Source organism: Balaenoptera musculus, chromosome 12 (assembly GCF_009873245.2).
Source record: "Balaenoptera musculus isolate JJ_BM4_2016_0621 chromosome 12, mBalMus1.pri.v3, whole genome shotgun sequence".
Classification (NCBI taxonomy): domain Eukaryota; kingdom Metazoa; phylum Chordata; class Mammalia; order Artiodactyla; family Balaenopteridae; genus Balaenoptera; species Balaenoptera musculus.
In genome coordinates, this window is record NC_045796.1 from 73,475,062 (window position 1) to 73,495,514 (window position 20,453).

At 39.6% G+C, this 20,453-nt stretch overlaps 1 protein-coding gene and 1 pseudogene across 2 annotated transcripts in view; both read left to right on the plus strand.

The window, feature by feature from the left end:
- The first annotated feature begins 2,709 nt into the window (after nt 1-2,709).
- LOC118905022 lies at nt 2,710-13,686 on the plus strand (annotated as a pseudogene).
- A 3,767-nt stretch (nt 13,687-17,453) lies between these two features.
- Nucleotides 17,454-20,453, plus strand: part of ME1 (malic enzyme 1) — a 184,543-nt gene continuing 181,543 nt past the window's right edge. The window contains exon 1 of one of the 2 annotated variants that reach the window (XM_036871346.1): nt 17,454-17,677. In XM_036871346.1, coding sequence (XP_036727241.1) covers nt 17,600-17,677 — 78 coding nt within the window. In that variant the 5' untranslated portion in view covers nt 17,454-17,599. The remainder of the gene's footprint in view (nt 17,678-20,453) is intronic. The other variant, XM_036871347.1, reaches the window with a different exon arrangement.

Genomic DNA, 20,453 nt, shown 5'->3' on the forward strand with positions numbered 1-20,453 from the left:
TACATTACTTTTTTAAAAGGTATGCCTGCTACAGTTTCATCTAAAAAGTTGAAGAGTGTTAAAGAAAAAAGACAATGACAGAGCACTGTGTCATTCTATTGGAGAGTTCTGTCCTGGCTGATACAGGGCAGTTAATTTATTATTAGGACTGTTAATATAAACCCAACTCTTCCTGGGCCATAGTAACATATTACTAATTGTATTAATACAGTAAGGTAGCAACAAAATGAGGATGCAGGCCTTTGATTCCATGTCCTCATACCTGTTATATTCTCAAAAAAATGAGATTATCTGGTGGAATTTCTACTTCTTAGATTAAAAGTAATTTTCTCAAGAATTCATGGAAATAATGATTAACTGTTTGAATCAAACAAAAAAATGTTCTTTTGTGCTATAATGTATACTTCAAAAACTAAACAAAAGAGTTTAGAATTAAAACTTTGAAACTTGGCATAAAATGAATACTTGGAGGACCAAGAATGCATTTCTGAGTGTGGGAAAGCATTTGCCTTTGACAAAAATTTAGAATAAAAAAAAAATTTGCTGGGTGTGGGCAGAGAATTCATCCTTATTCAGAGAGAAATGGTTACATGATGTTAATAATTGTTTTGATACAGTGTACACATTGACCTTGAGAAGTTCAGTTTGATTTGAATTTTTATCTATCCCTTTATTTCCCTGAAGACCTGACACTTGACTCTGATTCCTGTTTTGGAAAATTTAATATGTGCCTTTTTTCTAAAACTTGCCAGCGAAGCAGACACGATCAGGTCATTGCCTTAATAACATTATCCTCTTTTCTCCATTTCCCAGGTCACTTGCTGATCTCAGGGCAAGAGCTGAGATAGAATGTGATGGGTGGAGCTGTGCCATTGGCTCGGGTCAGGAAAGGGGGAGAGGACTGAGATGAAGAACTTTTTTTGGTTGATAATACACAGCAATGTGTTTCTAACCAGTTTCCCTAGAAAGAAAGCATATGGTCTTGAGGAAGACATTTCTTATGTCATAACAGATCTCATATCAACGACATTCATTGATTTTGACTAAAACCTAAGGGAGGAAAAGTGTCAGTCATTCTGCATGTTACTACTTAAAATAGAAGTTAGAGAAAGTCCTGGGGATGTGCAGTCCCTCTGTCTCTTCAAGTGCAGGTGAACAAACATTTCTTGAACTACCATGCCCCAAGCACTAGGCATTCAAAGATTAATGAAATGTATGTCTTGCTCTCAAAGAGCTCATAATCAAGCAGCAAAGAGATACACTTAAACAGATTTGGCTTGGAGGTAAGCACAATAAAGGTATGCCCAGATTACTGTATGATCACAGAGGGGATTCCTAGAGGAGGTGATCCCTCTAAGCCTATAATATAAACTTCTCAGAGAAGCATGTCCATCTCTGTTTCTCCAGCATCTGGCCCAATACCCAGCCCATAGCGAGTGCTGCATAAATATTCGCTGGACTGAACTGAGTGTATTTTACTGATGTTAAAAAGTTTTATGAAAGATCAGAAGGGCTGATTTACGGTGAACTGTATATTTCCATGAAAGCTTGAAAGAATTCAGGAAAAACCTGCTTATTTTCTCCACAACGCTTATCACACCAAATATAGTATACATTACTATTTATTGTCTTCCACCCCCTTACCCTCAGGAATGTGAACTCCCTGAGGATGGGACTTGTATTTCCATTGCCTAGAACTGTGGCTGGCATCTAGTAGACACTCAATAAATATTCGTTGACTGACTATGGAGCTCAACACTAGTTACAATGAGGAAATGGACAGTTTAAAAGAAAATTCAATAAATTTTGCTTTACTTTTTTTTGTGTTTATATGAAGCAAATTCATGAGACTCTGTATGAGAATTCAGTGCCTAAATTCTTGTTGCCTAGGGCAATGGTTCTTGTTCTTTTGAGAAGCTCATGAATGCTATTAACTCCTTCTACAGAAAATGCACAATCACATCAAGTTTTGACATCTATAAATATACAAAAATATCTGGTTGAGAACTCTTGACCTAGTGAGAAGGGGAAGTTTTTTAAAAGAATTGACTAGACTGTTTTATGGATTTGTTTATTTTTTGGAAACAGTTGTAATGTCCACCTATCATGGCCCTTTATCTTAATTTATTTGTAAAATGAGAGTTATGAATGACAGATGTGTCAAACAAGCTATATTCCATGATATTATCTAGCTCAATACTGAAGCATATTTTGGAAAAATATATTATTTATTTCATTTTGACTCGCTTTAATTTTGTTTAGTCAAAAAAGTGGTTTTGATATATCAAATGTTCAGATATAGCATTAATCAGTGAAAACTAGGCAATTATTTTAAAATGCCTATAAGAAATTTCTCCATCCCCCCCCCCCATTTAAAAAATCTTAAAGTACAAAATAGACCACATTTTATTAAAATAAAAACCACTAACCCTTGGAAATTGTTATCCAAAAGTGTTGAGATCTGAAAAAGCTCTGGAATTATAAAGAATTTCCCATATCAGGTGTGGTAGGCAGTCTCTAAAATGGCTCCCAAAGACACCTACCTCCTGGTATTCACACACTTTGTGCAATCTCCTCTCCCTGAGTGTGGACAACTTAGTGATTTGCTTCTAAAAAATCGAATAGAGCAAAAGCGATGGATATCGCTCCTGAAATTTGGAAGCTCATGCTGTGCTCTCTCTCTCTCTCCGGTTCTTCTTGCTTGTTCTAATGGAGCAAGCCGCTGTGGTTGCCCTGCCCTATGCGGAGTCCCACACAGCCAGCAAGGCCAACCAGAAACTGAATCCTGCCAACATTCACCTCAGTGAGCTTGGAATCTGATCCTCCCTGGTCGAGTTTTGAGATGAAAGCAGCCCTGGCCATCACCTTGACACAGCCGTGAGAGAGACCCCGAACCAGAGTATCCAGCTAAGCTGCCTTCAGATTCCTGCCCTACAAAAACTGTGAGATAAAAATGTTATTTTAGATCATTCAGTTTTTTGGTAACTTCTTACACATTAATAGACAACAAAATACATCAAGAACTACCTTATCTACCGTCAGGAAGACGCTGATGTTGTAACTAAAATGTTAAAATGGCCTTTAGGGTAGATGTCAATAAATCAGTAGTATTTCATAGTAAGGGGAGCATATTTCCAGCAGAACTATCCTTACTTAGATCTCAGTTCACTCATTTTTTAAAAATTATCTAATTTTATGGTTCTCCAACAACATTTTATCCCCCCTAAGTTTTGTTTGTAGCATTTAACTTCTGTTTCATTTTAATAAGTTGAATAGGTAGAAATATTAGCAACCTATTAGAAAACTAATAGATTTAATTTTTGATGGATTTTTAAAAACATTTATTTTATTGAAGTATAGTTGATTTATCAATACAATGTGTTTCCAGTGTACAGCAAAGTGATTCAGATATATATATATATATATATATATATATATATATATATATATATATATATATATATATATATATATTCTTTTTCCATCATGGTAGATTACAAGATATTGCATACAGTTCCCTGCGCTATACAGTAGGACCTTGTTGTTTATCCATTCTCTATATAATAGTTTGCATCTGCTAATCCCAAACTCCCAATGCATTTCTCCCCCACCCACCCTCCTCCTTGGCAACCACAGGTCTGTTCTCTATATCTGTGAGTCTGTTTCTGTTTCATTGATAAGTTCATTTGTGTCATATTTTAGATTCCACACATAAATGATATCAAATGATATTTGTCTTTCTCTGTCTCACATTTCACTTAGTATGATAATCTCTAGTTCTATCCATATTGCAGCAAATGACATTATTTCATTCTTTTTTATGGCTGAGTAGTATTCCATTGTATACATGGACCACATCTTCTTTATCCATTCATCTGTTGATGGACATTTAGGTTGTTTCCATGTTTTGGCTATTGTAAACATAGGGGTGCAGGTATCTTTCCAAATTATGGTTTTGTCCAGATATATGCCCAGGAGTGGGATTCCTGGATCATATGGCAATTCTATTTTTAGTTTTTTGAGGACCCTCCATACTGTAAAACTAATAGATTTGATAGTTTCATTAAATGACTGTATAGAAATAAGGAAATACCTGAAAAAAACATGTAACTATTATGTTTATAGATAAATTTACATTTATTGATGGTTTTGAAATAATTGGAGTGTGGTAAATATTTATTTATAAATTTCTAAAAGGAATCTCTCTAAGGAGATTTCAAGTTTAGGCTGGGTTTATTAAGTACTCTAGTTCCTGTAAGAATATTATAGATCATAAAGATTGTCAGGAGTAGAACTGGGAAACAAAAGGAACATAAATTCAAGTAAAATGTATCACTAAGGGAAGAAATAGCTCTTTCCTCTGAGTTTGATGAAGGTTTTAAAGCAGATAATTTTGAAAAATATTGTAAAGCTGTATCTTCCTTAAGATGTGGGAGCTAGGAGTAGGGCATATGAAAAAGTGGGATCCTTAGGTACAAGAGGTACAAGAAAATTAAAATACTGTGCTTCTCTCTGCTGTTCTTTAACTGTTCAGAAACTACTATAAGGCTTCAAATTTATATGACTTTGTTCTTATGCCCTTTTACTTTTGCTATGTACAGATCTATTATGAAGAATATATACAGATTGGAGGAAGATATTGTGATTAAAAAACTATTTTATTCTCATGAGATAGATTTAATGTCTCTCCAACAGATATTATCAGGAAAATTGTAAGCAAAACTATATATAACAAAGTCCAGTTGATTTAATATTTGTATTTTCTCCTACTATGTATCAGTTTCCCTGTAGACAGGGCTAACAAGTCAAGTACGAATCAACTCTGGGACATGACCTGTACAACTTTCAATCATTTATTCTCTGACAAACGTAGAGCTGTTTCTGAACTTAATTCCAAAAGCTTGAAGGCATTTTGGTATACTCCTTTTAGCAGTGATTTGTATCATTTTGCTCTAACTTGGCCTGTGTTCCAGAAGTTTACTCCATTTTTCTGCTCAGCATAGACTTCATTTTTTGCTCCCTGTTTTTTTTTTTTTTTTTTTCCCCCCATTGCATCAGTAGTGGTTTAGTAAAGCATAAAGAAAGGCAAGGTAAGGGTTGAAGAGGGAGAGTGGGGGATTATTTGTTGTTTTTGTGCAGGTCCAGCTCACCTGATAGAACTTGATTCCTGCCTTGCTATTATTCTCCACCACAGGAAGACAATGGTAAGGGCATAATGGCCTCAGATCTTTCCAAAGCCTAGTTTCACTGCATGACGGAGCAGGGGAGGAAAGTGCTCTCAGAATCCACCTTTTAACCTCCATTAACCACAGATGATAAACAGGCTGTCTGGGGCGTTGGGGAGGGGGGAGCACAGGGAAGGTGATTGGTTACTTCCTCCAACTTTTTTGGCGTATGGTTCCAGCAAAGAATACCTATCCCCCAAATCTGAATAAGCACAGGGCTGGAAATGCACTATTACATCTAAGGTTTATATCCCTCCCCCCATCCCTACCTTTCTCCTTTAAGCCTGGTTATTTTCAGAACCCCATAGTGACTTGTGACTTAATAACTCTCCTGACGAATCTATACGATTTTTTTCTCCTGCCCCCAAATTCCCAGTTTTCCTTCAGAAATTAGATCATGTCTTTAGGAAAATGATTTGGTCCTGCTGTTTCCACTGCAGCAAAATTTATTTTAGTACTCCACAGTTCCACCCTGGCCTACGTGCTTTCTCCCAAGTCTCTTCATGTGTCATGAATGAACCTCTTGTGTAACTCTCCTGAGTACAACCTTTCATACACATTTTCTCCCTCTCCCATAAACCAGGAGGTCTGGAGCTCTGCCACGGTATTAGAGCTTCAGCTTAGGACTAGATTTGAAATGCCAGGTTTCTGGTGACATTACAGATTGATAGTTGGTGCCTAAGGCTGGCTTAGTTGTATTTCTGGCAGTCACTGTATGCTAACCGCTAGATACAGCCCACGAGCTTCATGTTAACAAAGTCGATGTGTTTTGAGTTGCTCTCCAAAAACACAGAATATTCTGTCTCTTAAAATTCAAGTTAAATAACGCAACCAAATAAGGCTAGCCCTTTTATGGGTGTGATTTTTTGATTCATTATTATTATTATTTTTTTTTTAAAGCAGAGATGACTTTTTTTTTTTTTTAAAAGCTTCTTTCTTTCTTTCTTTCTTTTTGGCTGTGTTGGGTCTTCGTTTCTGTGCGAGGGCCTTCTCTAGTTGCGGCGAGCGGGGGCCACTCTTCATCGCGGTGCGCGGGCCTCTCACTATCGCGGCCTCTCTTGTTGCGGAGCACAGGCTCCAGACGCGCAGGCTCAGTAGTTGTGGCTCACGGGCCCAGTTGCTCCGCGGCATGTGGGATCTTCCCAGAGCAGGGCTCGAACCCGTGTCCCCTGCATTGGCAGGCAGATTCTCAACCACTGCGCCACCAGGGAAGCCCTGATTCATTATTTTTTATAACATCTGTTTGAGCTATACAGGCGAATAGTTTCACACAGTGTCAGAAATGAACGGCAATTTTCAAGCACTTACTCCCTATTCATTAAAAGGAGAAATTTAAGTGGTTTTTTTGGAAACATTTCTTGTGATTGAAAAACTTTATTTGAAATTCAATCATATTTAATGTGTATTTTCTCTAACTTTAACATCAAGTTTTTCAAAACATGAAGCAGATACTAAGAAGTAAAAAAGCCACATAATATTGTCATTTACAGAACTGCTATTAGCATCATGTTATGTTTGGAAATCAATTATTTGTTAACTAAATTCCATGGTAATCTGTTATTTGGGTGAGTGCATTAAATGGTAAATTCAATATATAGTGTTATGAAAAATGGTTACATTTCTACACAGTTTTTTAACTTTAAATTTTAATCTTTTTTTTTTTTTTTTGGTTTGTTTTTAGTCCAGCTTTTTCAAAGTTAGAAGAGTAGGGTGGATCCGCACAGGTGTTTGGCAGAGGAGGGTATTATGAAATTTATCCTCCCTGTCTCAGAGTTGCATTATGTAGTTGGCTTCAGTGCCTCCTGGCAAGCAGAGATTTTAGAGTATCCATACTGTAAAGCAGCATATGCCAAATTGTCATCTTAAATTACCTTCGGAACAAAAGAAAAAAATCGAGATTCCTAAATTTTTACAGTATATTTGTTTTGGTTTTTTTAGTTTTTTTTTTTAACATCTTTATTGGAGTATAAGTGCGTTACAATGGTGTGTTAGTTTCTGCTTTATAATTATAGACACCCCTGGGTATGTTCCAAATTTTAAAGTTTTGGTTTTTTCTGAATATAAAAGTAATTATACAAACTTCAAACATTACAGAACTGTAAAATATAACAAGCCATCAACAGTTTGGAAGCAGATTTTTCCAAATTAAAAAAAGAGAAAACTCCATTCGGTATTCAGTGTTCAGTATTACTTTTAATATGGTATTCTTACTAAAACTAAACCAATACGTGGTTCCAACAGGCCCAGATGTCTTTGGTTTCTAATATGTAATTCTTTCACTGCTCCTTGTTAACAGTCTATGAAACTAGACTAATTTAGTAACCTCCTAATTATTTAAGATAATTAAGGTATTGTAGAATAGCACATTATGGCTAATTTAATATTCTGGCACTAATATATATTTTCTATGTACTGTCATTTTTCAAAGTATTAAAAGAAAATATACCTCATTAAATCAGATTGAAAACAACTTAGAAAGCACTTTGAAATCTTGTAATATTCAGAATCATCATCGGTGACTCCAAAACTTGGTACACTGAAGATGTAGTAAAGGTTGGGGGTCTGTATCTAAACTGAATTATAGTTTACCCTCTAGGCTGCTTTTCTAGAATACGTGTTTCTTGTTTCCTTATGCACATTTTTTATTGGTGTGAATACTTTGTGTCAAGTGTACTGCCCACTGCATATTTTAGATGAACTAGTATCTAAAAAACGTGATGGGAACAAACCTTTTAATAGATCTCTTCACACGCCTATGTGGCAGGTTGTATTTTCCAAATGGCTGCAACAAATCTCCTATCACACAAGCTCTTCTTACAGTGTGGCTTTGGCACTCCTCCCATTGAGACAGGCTTTTGTGACTGGATCAAGAGAGTATGGAAAAGTGACAGTCTGTGACTTCCAAGGCTAGGTAATCAAAAGCAAAAGCACTTTTTCTACCCTGTTCCCTGGAATACTTGTTCTGGAAGCCTTCAGCCTCCAAGTAAGCAGTTTGACTGCTCTGAGGCTGTCATGCTGTGAGGAACCCAAATTAGCCCACAATGAGAGACCCCATGGAGAGAGCCTGAGTGTACTTGAGGTGGGAGGAGAGCGAGCGAGCGAGTGAGCGAGAGAGAGAGAGAGAGAGAGAGAGAGAGAGAGAGAGAGAGGTGCCTGGACAGCCTCCAGCTACTCTAAGCTATCCCCCTTTTCACTGGTTGTTTAACTGTAACCACGTAAGAGAGGCTGGGCTGGCACTATCCCGCTGAGGCTTCCCAAATTCTCACTGGCAGAAACCATGAGAGAGAATGAAATTGTTATTATTGTTGAAAGCCACTAAATTTGGGGGTAATATGTTACATACCAATAGATAAATGGAATACCCTACAAGCTTTTCCAAATTTCTCATAACATAACTTCCCTGCTTCCCATAGAATCTGAGTAGCTCTACCACTCCTCAGTCTAGGGAAGAGGTTTGGACCAGTGCGGGTACAATGGCCAATGAGAGTGGTCAGCTGTAGCATGCAACTCAGAAAAAATGGACCGGGATAGAGAAATGATGTGGTATGGAAGCTGTTCTGTGGTGATATCTTGGAAAAACCAACAAATCAGGGGAACTTCCAGGGATTCAACTATATTTTGAAGCAACTTCATCTCCAAATTTAAAAACATGAAATTTAAACAAAAACAAGGGATTTCAAATAATATTTACTTTGTTATGAGAGTAAAAAATACAAGAAGAATCTAGTACATTAGATAAGCCTACAGAATTAATACTCAACACTTGTCAAGTCACTTAATTCTGCTTTCTAATGCCAAAACGTCTAAGTGCTGAAATTCTAACTAAAAATCATATCCTTAGGACACTCCAGTTTCTTCTAGTGATGGTGATAGGTAGCGTTTTCTTTTTAAAAGTTCAAACTAAGTACATAGAGTAGTGTGCCTGATTTATTCATCTTGTTGGTTTTCATTTGATAACTATTCATATAGTGCTTATCACTAGTCAGGCTAAATCATCTGAGGAAACAAGGGGAGGTAAGTAAGTTAACAAGGGCACACAAGTTGGAGATGGCAAAGCTGGAATAGAAGCCCAGGAATTATGGTTCCAGACTCTATATTCTAACCTACTACTTAATCATCAGGGAAATGCAAATCAAAACCATAATGAGATATCACCTCATACCTGTTCGAATGGCAGTTATCAAAAAGACAACAAAGGGGGCTTCCCTGGTGGCGCAGTGGTTGAGGGTCTGCCTGCTAATGAGGGGACACGGGTTCGAGCCCTGGTCTGGGAAGATCCCACATGCCGCGGAGCGGCTGGGCCCATGAGCCACAACTGCTGAGCCTGCGCGTCTGGAGCCTGTGCCCCGCAGCGGGAGGGGCCGCGATAGTGAAAGGCCCGCGCACCGCGATGAAGAGCGGTCCCCGCACCGCGATGAAGAGTGGCCCCCACTTGCCTCAACTGGAGAAAGCCCTCGCATGAACCGAAGACCCAACACAGCCAAAAATAAAATAAAATAAATAAATAAAGTAGCTATAAAAAAAAAAAAGAAAAGTGCTTTAAAAAAAAAAAAAAAAAAAAAAAAAGACAACAAATAGCAAGTGTTGGTGAGGCTGTAGAGAAAAGGGAACCCTCGTGCACCGTTGGGAGGAGGGAAATTGGTGCAGTCACTATGGAAAACAGCATGGAGGTGCCTCCAAAAATTAAAAATAAAACTACCATATGCTCCAGCAATTCCAAGTCTTGCTATTTATCTGAAGGAAACAAAACACTATCTCAAAAGAATACATGCACCCCACATTCACTGTGGCATTACTTACAATAGCTAAGACATGGAAACAACCTAATTATCCATGGATGGATGAATAGATAAAGAAAGTGTGATCTATATATATATCCACATTATATATATATAATGGAATTATTCAGCCATAAAAAAGGAAGGCAATCTTGCCATTTGCAACAAACTGGATGGACCTTAAGAGTGTGGTACTAAGTAAAGTAGGTCAGACAGAGAAAGACAAATAATGTATGATCTGACTTATATGTGGAATCTTAAAAAAAAAAAAAACGAGCTCATAGATACAGAGAACAGATTGGTGGTTGCCAGAGGAGGGGGGTGGGAGAGGTGGGAGAAATGGGTGAAGTGTTTTCATTTTTTGTTTTAGTTTAAATAAATTGAATTTAAAAAATCATACCAACGAATGACAGAGTTGCTATACTAAAAAGCACTTGGAAGCAATGATACAGATTTATTCATGACAGTGATGGGGGTTGGTTTTTATCTAGATTAATTGATAAAAAGCAAATGTAAGGAAGTAGTAAAATTTCAATTCAATGAAATTGAATAGCAAAAATATTGAACTGGATCTTTTTCATAATAGATGTAACTTTAGGTTTTAAATAATACAAGACATGCTACTTATGAATGGATACTTTATTGACAGTAGATATAATTGTACAGGATGATAAAACATTATACAGTTGTACAATCCAAATGAGTATTCCTTAGAGAACAGCCTCAACCAAATTTATGCCATTCTATAGGAATATAGTAAACGTGAATTTTTCAAGAATGATTTGAAAACTGAGGATTATTTGAAAGGCTATTGTGCCAACCATTGCAACAATGAACTTTCTATCTCCAATTCTGATGGCTCATTAATTATTTCCAGATAAATCTTTTGCCAAAGATGAAGGGATCTATTCCCTTTATGCAGAAGGCTTAAAGGAGACAGTCAAATAAAAAAATATACATGTGAAAGAAACGTGTGTATAAATAAATAGATCATGAAATAAGTTAGAAAAGTTGTTTATGTGGAGTTTTGGAACATGGAAGTGTTGGGTTTCGCAGAAAGGACCAAAAGATATAAAACCTCCACTGCCATGGAGTTGACATGTTAGTGGTCATGGTAGTGAGATGACAAACAAATAATAAGTGAATTGCATTCTATATTTAAATATAAAAAGTTATATGGAGAAAAATTAAGTAAGGAAGAACCATAGAGAGTAAAGAAGGTGGGTGAAGGAAGAATAGCGACTGCTGTATTCCATGGAATTGTTGGTGGAGGCCCCAGATGAAAAATGACATTTGGGCAAAGACTTGAAGGGATTGAGGGAGCCATGTAGATATTTGAGGGACAAGTGCTCCAGAGCAGGAACAGCAAGAGCAAAGGCCATGAGGTAGGAATATGCTTATCCTATTTGGGGAAAAGTAAGGCAGTCACAGTCAGTTAGAATAGCGGGAGAGGAGGGAGGAAAATAAAGGTAACAAAGCCACAGAGATAAAGGGACTGGGGCAGTTCCTACGGGGCCTTGTAGGCCATGTAATGACTTTGACTTCTATCATGAGTGAGGTGGGTGCCACTGGAGAATTTTGAGCAGAGGACTTAAATTTAGAACTAGTTCTTATTTTTAATTTTAGTATAAAAATGGGAACTATATATTGCATTTGGAAATATTTCTGTGATTTTTTTTTTAAGGCACAGGTTGTATGAATGTCCTTTATTTATGCAGTGAGATAAAACAATTATTATTTCAAACCAGATGTGACTGTAATTGATTCTGCCTTTTAAAGAAAGTGACATAGTTCATATCTATTGAGAAATAAATCTTTATATCGCTCTTCTATTTTCCCAGGGCATATTGAAAGAGAATTCTACTCATGGAGTACCGATTTGGAACTTGTCAGACATTTTATGCAGAAATATGTTTTAAAAACTTCAGGGAAGTACTCTTTTATTCTTTGTATGATATTTCAGCCATTATGTGGTAATGGGCTTTTAAAGGCTACTGTGGAAGCATTTGTTGTATTATTTCTGTGAAAAAAATGCAATATGATTGACTTACATATGATCTTTAGGAACACAATTCATTACCAATATGGAAACTGCCTACACAAACAGGTAGAAACAGGTAGGTAATGTTAATGATCAAACTTCAGTAGACCAAATAGTCTTAAATTTTTCAAATGGGGAAAAGAAATTTATTTGATTTTAATTTAAATATAAAACTCAATTTCATTATGAAAAAACTTTTAAGTATGTTCGCGGCAACTTGGTTATATGCATCTACTACTTCAACTGTAAATTTTATAAAACCTAAGTACAGAAAAAGCACTTCCGATAAAAATTTGGTGTCAAAATTGAGATGCACGGTGTGTATAAAATACACATTAGATTTCAAACACTTAGTACCAATCAAAAAAGTAAAACATCTCATTAGTAATTTTTATATTGATAATATGTTGACATACAAATATTTTGGATATAGTATTAGGTTAAATAAAATATATGATTTAAATGAATTTCACCTGTTTCTTTTACTTTTTAAAAAACTTGGCTACTTGGAAAACTTTACATATGTGGGTCATGTTACATTTCTGTTGGATAGCATTACTCTAGATCAGTGGGTCTCAAAATGTGGTCACTTGACTATCTCCAACAGCATCACCTGGGAACTTGTTAGAAATGCAAATCATGGAGCTCCACCTCCAACTTACTGAATCAGAGACTCCGGGGCTGGGTCCCTGCTTTAATGAGCCCCGCAGCTGATTCTGATGCAAGCAAAAGTGTAAGAACCATTCTTCTAGACCAGGGGTCCAGAATTCTAATTTGCCTGCAAATTAGAATCATCTGGGGACCTTGGGCATAAAATCCAGGTACTAAAGCTACCACCCAGACCAATGAAATCAACAACCTTGGGTCCAGTCAAGAGTGTTTTTAAAGCTCTCCAGGGGATTCTAATATGGGAGAAAGATTGAAAACCACTGGCCATGATTCATGATTTTTAAACTGTGCTCTTCAGAGGGGCTGGAGCTGGCTGGACCACATTCTCCTTTCAGTTCTGATGTGTCTGCTCAGTTTCCTCTCCTGCTCGTCCTGGAAAGGCAACCGCTGTGGTGATTCTCCTGGTGGATGGAGAGATACAGGGCTTGGATGGGCAAGAAGGCTTTACAGGTATCAGAAGTTCACATTTCAAATATATCTACCTACCTGCGTCAGTTATGCCTGTTACATTAAATGGCTATATTATTGGGCTTTCACCAGATTCACAGGAGGATAAACCTGGAATTAAACAGACAGCAGAAAATGTAAAAGCTTTGATAGAGCAGAGGTGAAGAAGAGTATTCCTTTTAACATTATTATTTTGGGTAGTATTTTTAGGGAGGAGATTCATCTTTGCACACCACTGTTACCACTCAGCAGTAACGGGCAGACAGCACTGCAATCAGTTGCTGACTCCCACTGGGGGCTTGGATTCCACGGGGTTCTATCAGTGGTGCTAATAGAGATATTTCTATTCTCCAGTACCATGGAGATTACTCCCCTTAAGTTGCCCTAATGGTCGGTTTTCTTGCTGTAGAAAAGCTAAAAACATTGGTAAATCCAGTCAATGTAACCTTCAAAACCCAGTTCATGTCACCAGGAAATGATGGCTATCAAGCAATTCATTGGTAAACTCCCACCTCCAGTTGATTGACATTAAGAGGCCTTGTGGAAAAGTACCCAGCATCATTGTAGTAGAGTATAAACTTTTTCCAGTGCCCCATCTTGAAACTTCTAATGTTTGCAGTGTTAAAATGTTTTGCAAATACATACCGTGACACAGACTAAATAATGTCTCCTCATGGGAAATTTATGATCTTTTAAGTTTCTATACATGTATAATATGATCCAGACTGTACTAGTATTGAAATAGGTGAAACAGCTAGCTTCTTTTTCCCAAATGTAATTCAGCCAAATACTGCAAGCAGATTTTTTATTACATCATTTGAAAATTATTAGCATGCTTAATGAAAACTTGTTCAGGTATAAAGGAACAGTTAAATATAAATGATTTATGCATGTTCTGACTTAGTCTGTAGATTTATTCCCAAATGACGAAGTCACCATGCAGTATCTGTATTTTTATATGTTTTCATCTATATTTAATGATTGTAATATATACTAAGAATGAGGTGGTATTACATTATTCCTAATAGTAGAGGTAATGCTCTTAAGGATTAATAAAGAGAAATACTGCTTACTTTAAAAAAAAAAGATGTGTTCTATAGGGCTCTAGACATTCTGTAGGGTCTCCTAGAGGATGGGGCCTTTGCATAAACTTTTGCTTAAAGAACAGAATAAAATAAGGGTGCATCTCTGTAAAACATTCTAATGAAATGACCCATGAACCCATTTCACCTGTTACTCTAATACTCAGATACCAATAACTTATAGCTTGGTTCATCAGGGATTCCTTAGAGCCAGGTAAAGCCAGGATATGTCACCCCAAATTATGAGGACCAGAGGAATCTGCAAACAAATCTTATTCCATTAATTTCTTCCCATGTATTTATCTTCCTAGAGTTTGCCACCCTTGGAAGCTTAAAACTGCTTTCCTTTGTCCTGTTACTTCTCTACCAATTTATTGTTCTTTGTCGAAGATGCTGTATAGATCGCAGTTTTAAGCTACTGCTTTGAGCCACTCTTCGTTTTAGGTTTCTCCTGGGTGATGTGCACTGCATGTGTTAGTTCATGAACTGTTTTTCTTTTGTTAATGTGTTATCTTCTTAGCGTCCCAGCTGACAACCTAAAATGGGTAGAGGTAAAGTGTTCCCCCCCACCCCCATTAGTGCTCGTTCAACTTGTATCCTCACTGCAGTAGGCAGGCAAAAAGTCAACTCTCGCCAAGGTTGCCAATTACCCTGGGGCTGGCCACCCCAAGGATTCAGCTGCCTACTTCTGATTCTGAACTTTTAGGGTTGGCCACTCTCGTAGGCCTTGTCCTCCCTAATATATTGGACACTGGGATTCTCAAATTAGAACCCCCAAAGGTCAAAGGTCTTTCCTTCATATAGAAACACACCAAGAACCAGGCGTTTTAAGATTTTTAACTAAAAAAAAAAAAAATTGGAACTAATTTTACACAGCAATAATGTGTTTTTGTGTGAAGAAATACAAAATCATTTACTTAATATCACAAACGGTCATACAGCTACAGCTTTTTTCTATTAGATTTTTTTCTCATGAAAGTTACATTTGAAATGTTGCATGTGCTATTACGTACTTCCTGAATTTTCTCTGCTTGAAATCTCAATGACCTTAGATAGGAATGCTACAATCATACTTAAATATGATTAGAGTTCATTGTGCATTAAACTTGGGCAAGAAATATCTGATTTTGACCTAGTATTCTCAACTGCGCATCAGAAACTACAGATTCTAGTTCCTTTGTTTGTGAATCACACCCATTCCTAACTTTGTCAATTGGGTATAGAGTGACTGTAGTTTCTCACAAGGGAAATTATAGCAGAAGTTTTTTCTAATGTGTTTGGTTTTTTTAATGTGTTTTTTGTTTTTTGTAATAAAGCCTAAACCTACAAATCTTTAAAAAGGATGGAAAAAGTTGGTGTTCTAGCTAACATTTACGTGGAAAAATAGGTTCTTCCCAGTACTCTTGGAACTGCACATGGGTATACAAAATGACTCCCCCAGCTAGGCCTTATCCTGTCATTCAAGAGGATTGGAGCTCTTTTCATGAGAGAAATAAGCGTGGAAGGGAGATGTGAACTTTACCTGCACCGGCAGGATTTTGTAATCCCTCTGTAATGATGGCTTGGGGGAAGAGCCCACACACTCTTTTGGGGCTACTCCCTATATTTACATCAGCCTTTCTATCTGTAAATATTATATCACAGAACTAGGAATAGACAGGTAATGTGTCTAAATTTATGTAATAAAGAGCTGTATTATAATAAGGTTCTGTTGTACTAACATTTTTGTTTCTTCTTCAGCATCTTGTGTTTTGTTTCCGGGCCTGTTGTTAAACTGGTCTTGTCGCCAATAAAATACGCTAATTGTAATGTACCTCAGTTAATTCAAGAGAGTGAGTTTTGTAAAGTATACCCTCTTCTCAGATGTTGTTGGGTTAATTATTCATGGATTATAGAACTCACAGGGAAAAGTGTTACTGGAATGCAAGGAATCTTGAAAGAACTCTGTGATGCAAATAAAATGTTCTCTATTAAAGCAACTGATTCTAGATAATTTAAAGGCTAGCACTAAGAAACTTCAGGATGGCCAAAAAACAAGACTGTAACAAATCTTTCTGATAAGGAAAAGTAACATAATTAGAAATAAAACACTTTGGTTGAATGTCTAGTTTATGGATATATAAAATCAAACGCTCAATCCCAAACACTACTTTTTGTAAAATCATTAGGTAGGAACAGGGCAGAAACTAGCGATCCTATTAACTGAAAAGGAAATTGGGGCACAGGAAGCTTTTAGGGTGTGCTGTGTCAGACACTCCCTTTGGCTGTGATCTGACTGCTCCAACATTCCTTGAAACTTCAAGTATAAATATCAATAATAATGGAATTCCAGCGCTCGGAGATCATTTATTCCGACCTTCTCGTTTTACCAAAGAAGACACTGAAGCCCTTAAAGATTGAGTTACCCACCATTATTCAGAGAGAGAGGTTCGTAAACATCTCGGCTTCTAGAACTCTTGGGAACAATATATACGAGATAAATGTGACTGTCCAGTGGGCTCTAACATTTGCACCTTGTCTTTTATATTAATGGCATTAAAATAAAATTCCCAGGGATGATCTACAGAGACTCCTGCGGCGTCGCGGCCCGCACTTTCCTCCCTTGCCTTTCTCCCAGTTCTACCCGGGCCTGTTCTTTCTGGGTCAAGGTTGGTTTCCTCCGGACCCCGGCCCTGGCTGCCATCTGGAACTGTGCACAGCGCGTTTGGAAGAGCCTGATAGGAGGGGAGAGATGAAGTGTCGTTCGCATCAGGCAGTTAAGGCCTTTTGCAAACAGCCCCCGGGCCCCCCCTCTGTGTCTGGGCAGCCGTCCTCTCTGCCCGAGGCTCTCCGTTTCCCACCCCATCTCAACCTCCCCGCGGGGTGCGGCTGCGGGGCCGCCTCGGCCAGGGGTGATGGTGCCCACGGGCCGGGCGGGGGGAACCTGACCTTGCTCCCCATTTGGGTCTCTGGAGCAAGGAGGGCACTGCGTGCGCCACACCGAGCCACGTCCCACGCAGGGATGGGCTGGGACGGTTGCGACTCTGAACCGATGTAGAGCGGGGACCCTGGGCGTGGAAGGGAGCGGCACCGCCCGGGCCTCGCCCTTCCTCCTCCTCCTTGCTCGCCGCTCGCCTCTTCTCCAGCCATGACTCAGCGCTTCTCACAGGCTGCCGGGCTGGGGACACGGGCTCCTCGCCGGCCCCTCCCGCCGCGTCCACCCCCTCTCTCCCACCCACGCCCGCCCTCGGCCGCCGGCCCTTCCCCAGCGCCGCCGCCGCCGCCGCCGCAGTCAGCTCGGGCGTCCCGGCAGCATCAGCCGCCCGACCCGGCCGGACCCGACCCCGCCGACCCCGCCGACCCCGCGCGCCGCCCGCCATGCAGCCCCAAGCCCCCGGCCGCCGACACACCCCCCAGCGCGGCTACGCCGTGACCCGGAGCCCCCACCTCAACAAGGTAAGCCCGCCGGCCCCCCCCCCTCGGTCTCGGTCAAGGTCACGGGCAGGCCCCCCGGCGACGCAGCGGACGCCGCTTGGCCCTTCCGCCCGCGCCCCCGGGATGCCGCCCCGCCGGAGCGCCCCCCGAGAGCCTGGGCGCGGGCCGAACGGAGGGGCCGCCCGTGGGGGTCGGTCCCCGGGAGCGTGCTGGGAAGGGGTGTTGTGGCCCCGCGCCTGGGCATCCTGCTCGGGGAACGGAGGAGATGTAACTTGTTTAAATACCGCTTGGCTTCTCCGAAAGCGAGAGCCGAGGCAAAGAAAGTAGTGGCAGCGACGTGCGTGAATGGAGTGCGCCTGTGAAGGTGGCAGGTGGGCTGCCAGCTCGGCCTCGACGTGCCACGCACGTACGGGGCGCACTCAGAATGCCCATCACTGGAGGCTGCCGTGCAGCGAGGTGGCCCTACTGGCCCAGCTCGGCCAGGAACGTGTTCTGAGCGGGGTCACGTGAGCAACCACAAACTCAAGGCCTCTTGGTTTCTGGAGGGACGGCGGTTGAGGGGCTGGGAATTCGTGGTGGGCGGCTTCTGCCTCGGGGGCCCTGGCGTGGCCTGGCGCAGAATCCCTGCCCCAGACGTGGGACTGTGGGTAAAGCCGTTCCTATGTCTTTGAACCTGGCCTTCTGGAAATTTTTTTTTTTTTTTAAGACTTCTCTTCTTTTTTATGAAAAGGGGAATACAGTGCAACAGATCCTTTTTCAGATCCTCGTAACATTTCAGTTTTCTTCACTGGTAATGTAAACCTAAGATTTCTCTCAAATGAAAAACACCTGGGAGTGTATCAATTTGCCGACGAGATACTTAGCAGTCACACTTATTTTATCGCCAGGATTTGTCTCTGGATTGTTCCTTTGTTTAAGGGTGTGCTTTCTGACATTTCCTTTAATACATGGAAAATGCCATCAGTCAGCACAGAGGCCTGTTGGGTCATTTGGGGCTCTTTACCAGACGCTTTTTTTCATCAAGGACTGGACCTCAGCGTCCCCCTCCCCCAACATGGTGCCGGTGATTTGTTAATCATTATTAATGGCTTGAAGACTTGTGATTTCTTTGATTTAATAAACTATAACTCCTGTGAGTTCCTTTTGATTTTTGTGACGACAGGCAGCTTTTACTTATCTATGATTATTCAGTATTTCTGGTCATAAAGCATTATGAAATTTTAAATATTTCCTACCTATTTTTTCCTCAGTGATGTTAATTGCTAGTTTGATTTTATTCTTCCTTTTTATTATTCTGCAGGTTGGGCCTATTTTCAGTAGGAAATAAAGGGAAAATTTGATGTGACAAAACAATTTATGACTTTCAGGTGTACCTGCCTGCTGTAATTTATAACCAAATAATGGGTTGCCCCTTAGAAAGGACCACGTGAGTGGTATAGCCTGTTTGAATTTCCTCCAGTCAGGGGCCAGGGTGTCTGTTTCAAGTGGGTTGATGGAATAGGCAATCCCTGAGCAAGAGTCATTATGCCTTTACTGTTTACATCAAGTATTTAAGAGTCCTGTACCACAATGTTCATTGCAACACTGTTTACAATAGCCAGGACATGGAAGCAACCTAAATGTCCATTGACAGATGAATGGATAAAGAAGATGTGGCACATTTATACAATGGAATATTACTCAGCCATAAAAAGAAACGAAATTGAGTTATTTGTAGTGAGGTGGATGGACCTAGAATCTGTCATACGGAGTGAAGCAAGTCAGAAAGAGAAAAACAAATACCATATGCTAACACATATATATGGAATCTTAAAAAAAAAAAAAGTGGTTCTGATGAACCTAGGGGCAGGACAGGAATAAAGACGCAGACATAGAGAATGCACATGAAGACACGGGGAGGGGGAAGGGTAAGCTAGGACGAAGTGAGAGAGTGGCATGGACACGTATACACTACCAAATGTAAAATAGATAGCTAGTGGGAAGCAGCCGCATAGCACAGGGAGATCAGCTCGGTGCTTTGTGACCACCTAGAGGGGTGCGATAGGGAGGGTGGGAGGGAGACACAAGAGCGAGGAGATATGGGGATGTTTGTATATGTATAGCTGATTCACTTTGTTATACAGCAGAAACTAACACAACACTGTAAAGCAATTATACTCCAGTAAAGATGTTAAAAAAAGAAAAGAATTTATGATCTTGAAATCCTTTTAACTCCTGTTCACGAGTAAGGGTTAATTTCCACTTAAGAATAATTATATCACAGAGATCTTCCACCAAAGGCATTAAGGTGTGGTATTTAATGTGTTAAGAACAGGTATTTTGACTTTGTAACTGAACTTTATTGTCTGCATAGTATCAAATTGGATTTAAAATCCAGGTGGCCAGCTTTGGAGTGATTAATGGAATAAGCTTTACTCTTCTTGTTCAGTCCTAGGACGGTTCTGTGGTACCGTGTGGAAGTCACAGAACATCCTCATATGTACCACTGAAACTATAGTTGTGGGATCTTCTTGATGGGCGCTGCTCTGAAGACCTCTGGGCCTTTAAGTTTTCCAGTAGCCCAGAAATTTTTCTTGATTTTTGTGGTAACCTTAGCTGCAAAGAAACTCTAGTAGATCTTCCCGCCTGTAACACCCCAGCCTGTCTCCTGGCTACACTAAGCCTTCTTCAGCCACTGTCACACAGACCTTCATCACCTTACCTTTGGGTAACTGGGACAGTTTTCCTGGTTTTATTTTCAGTATTATAGTCTGTCCTCCATGTAGGTATGGAAGAAATATCTTCATCAATTAGCATT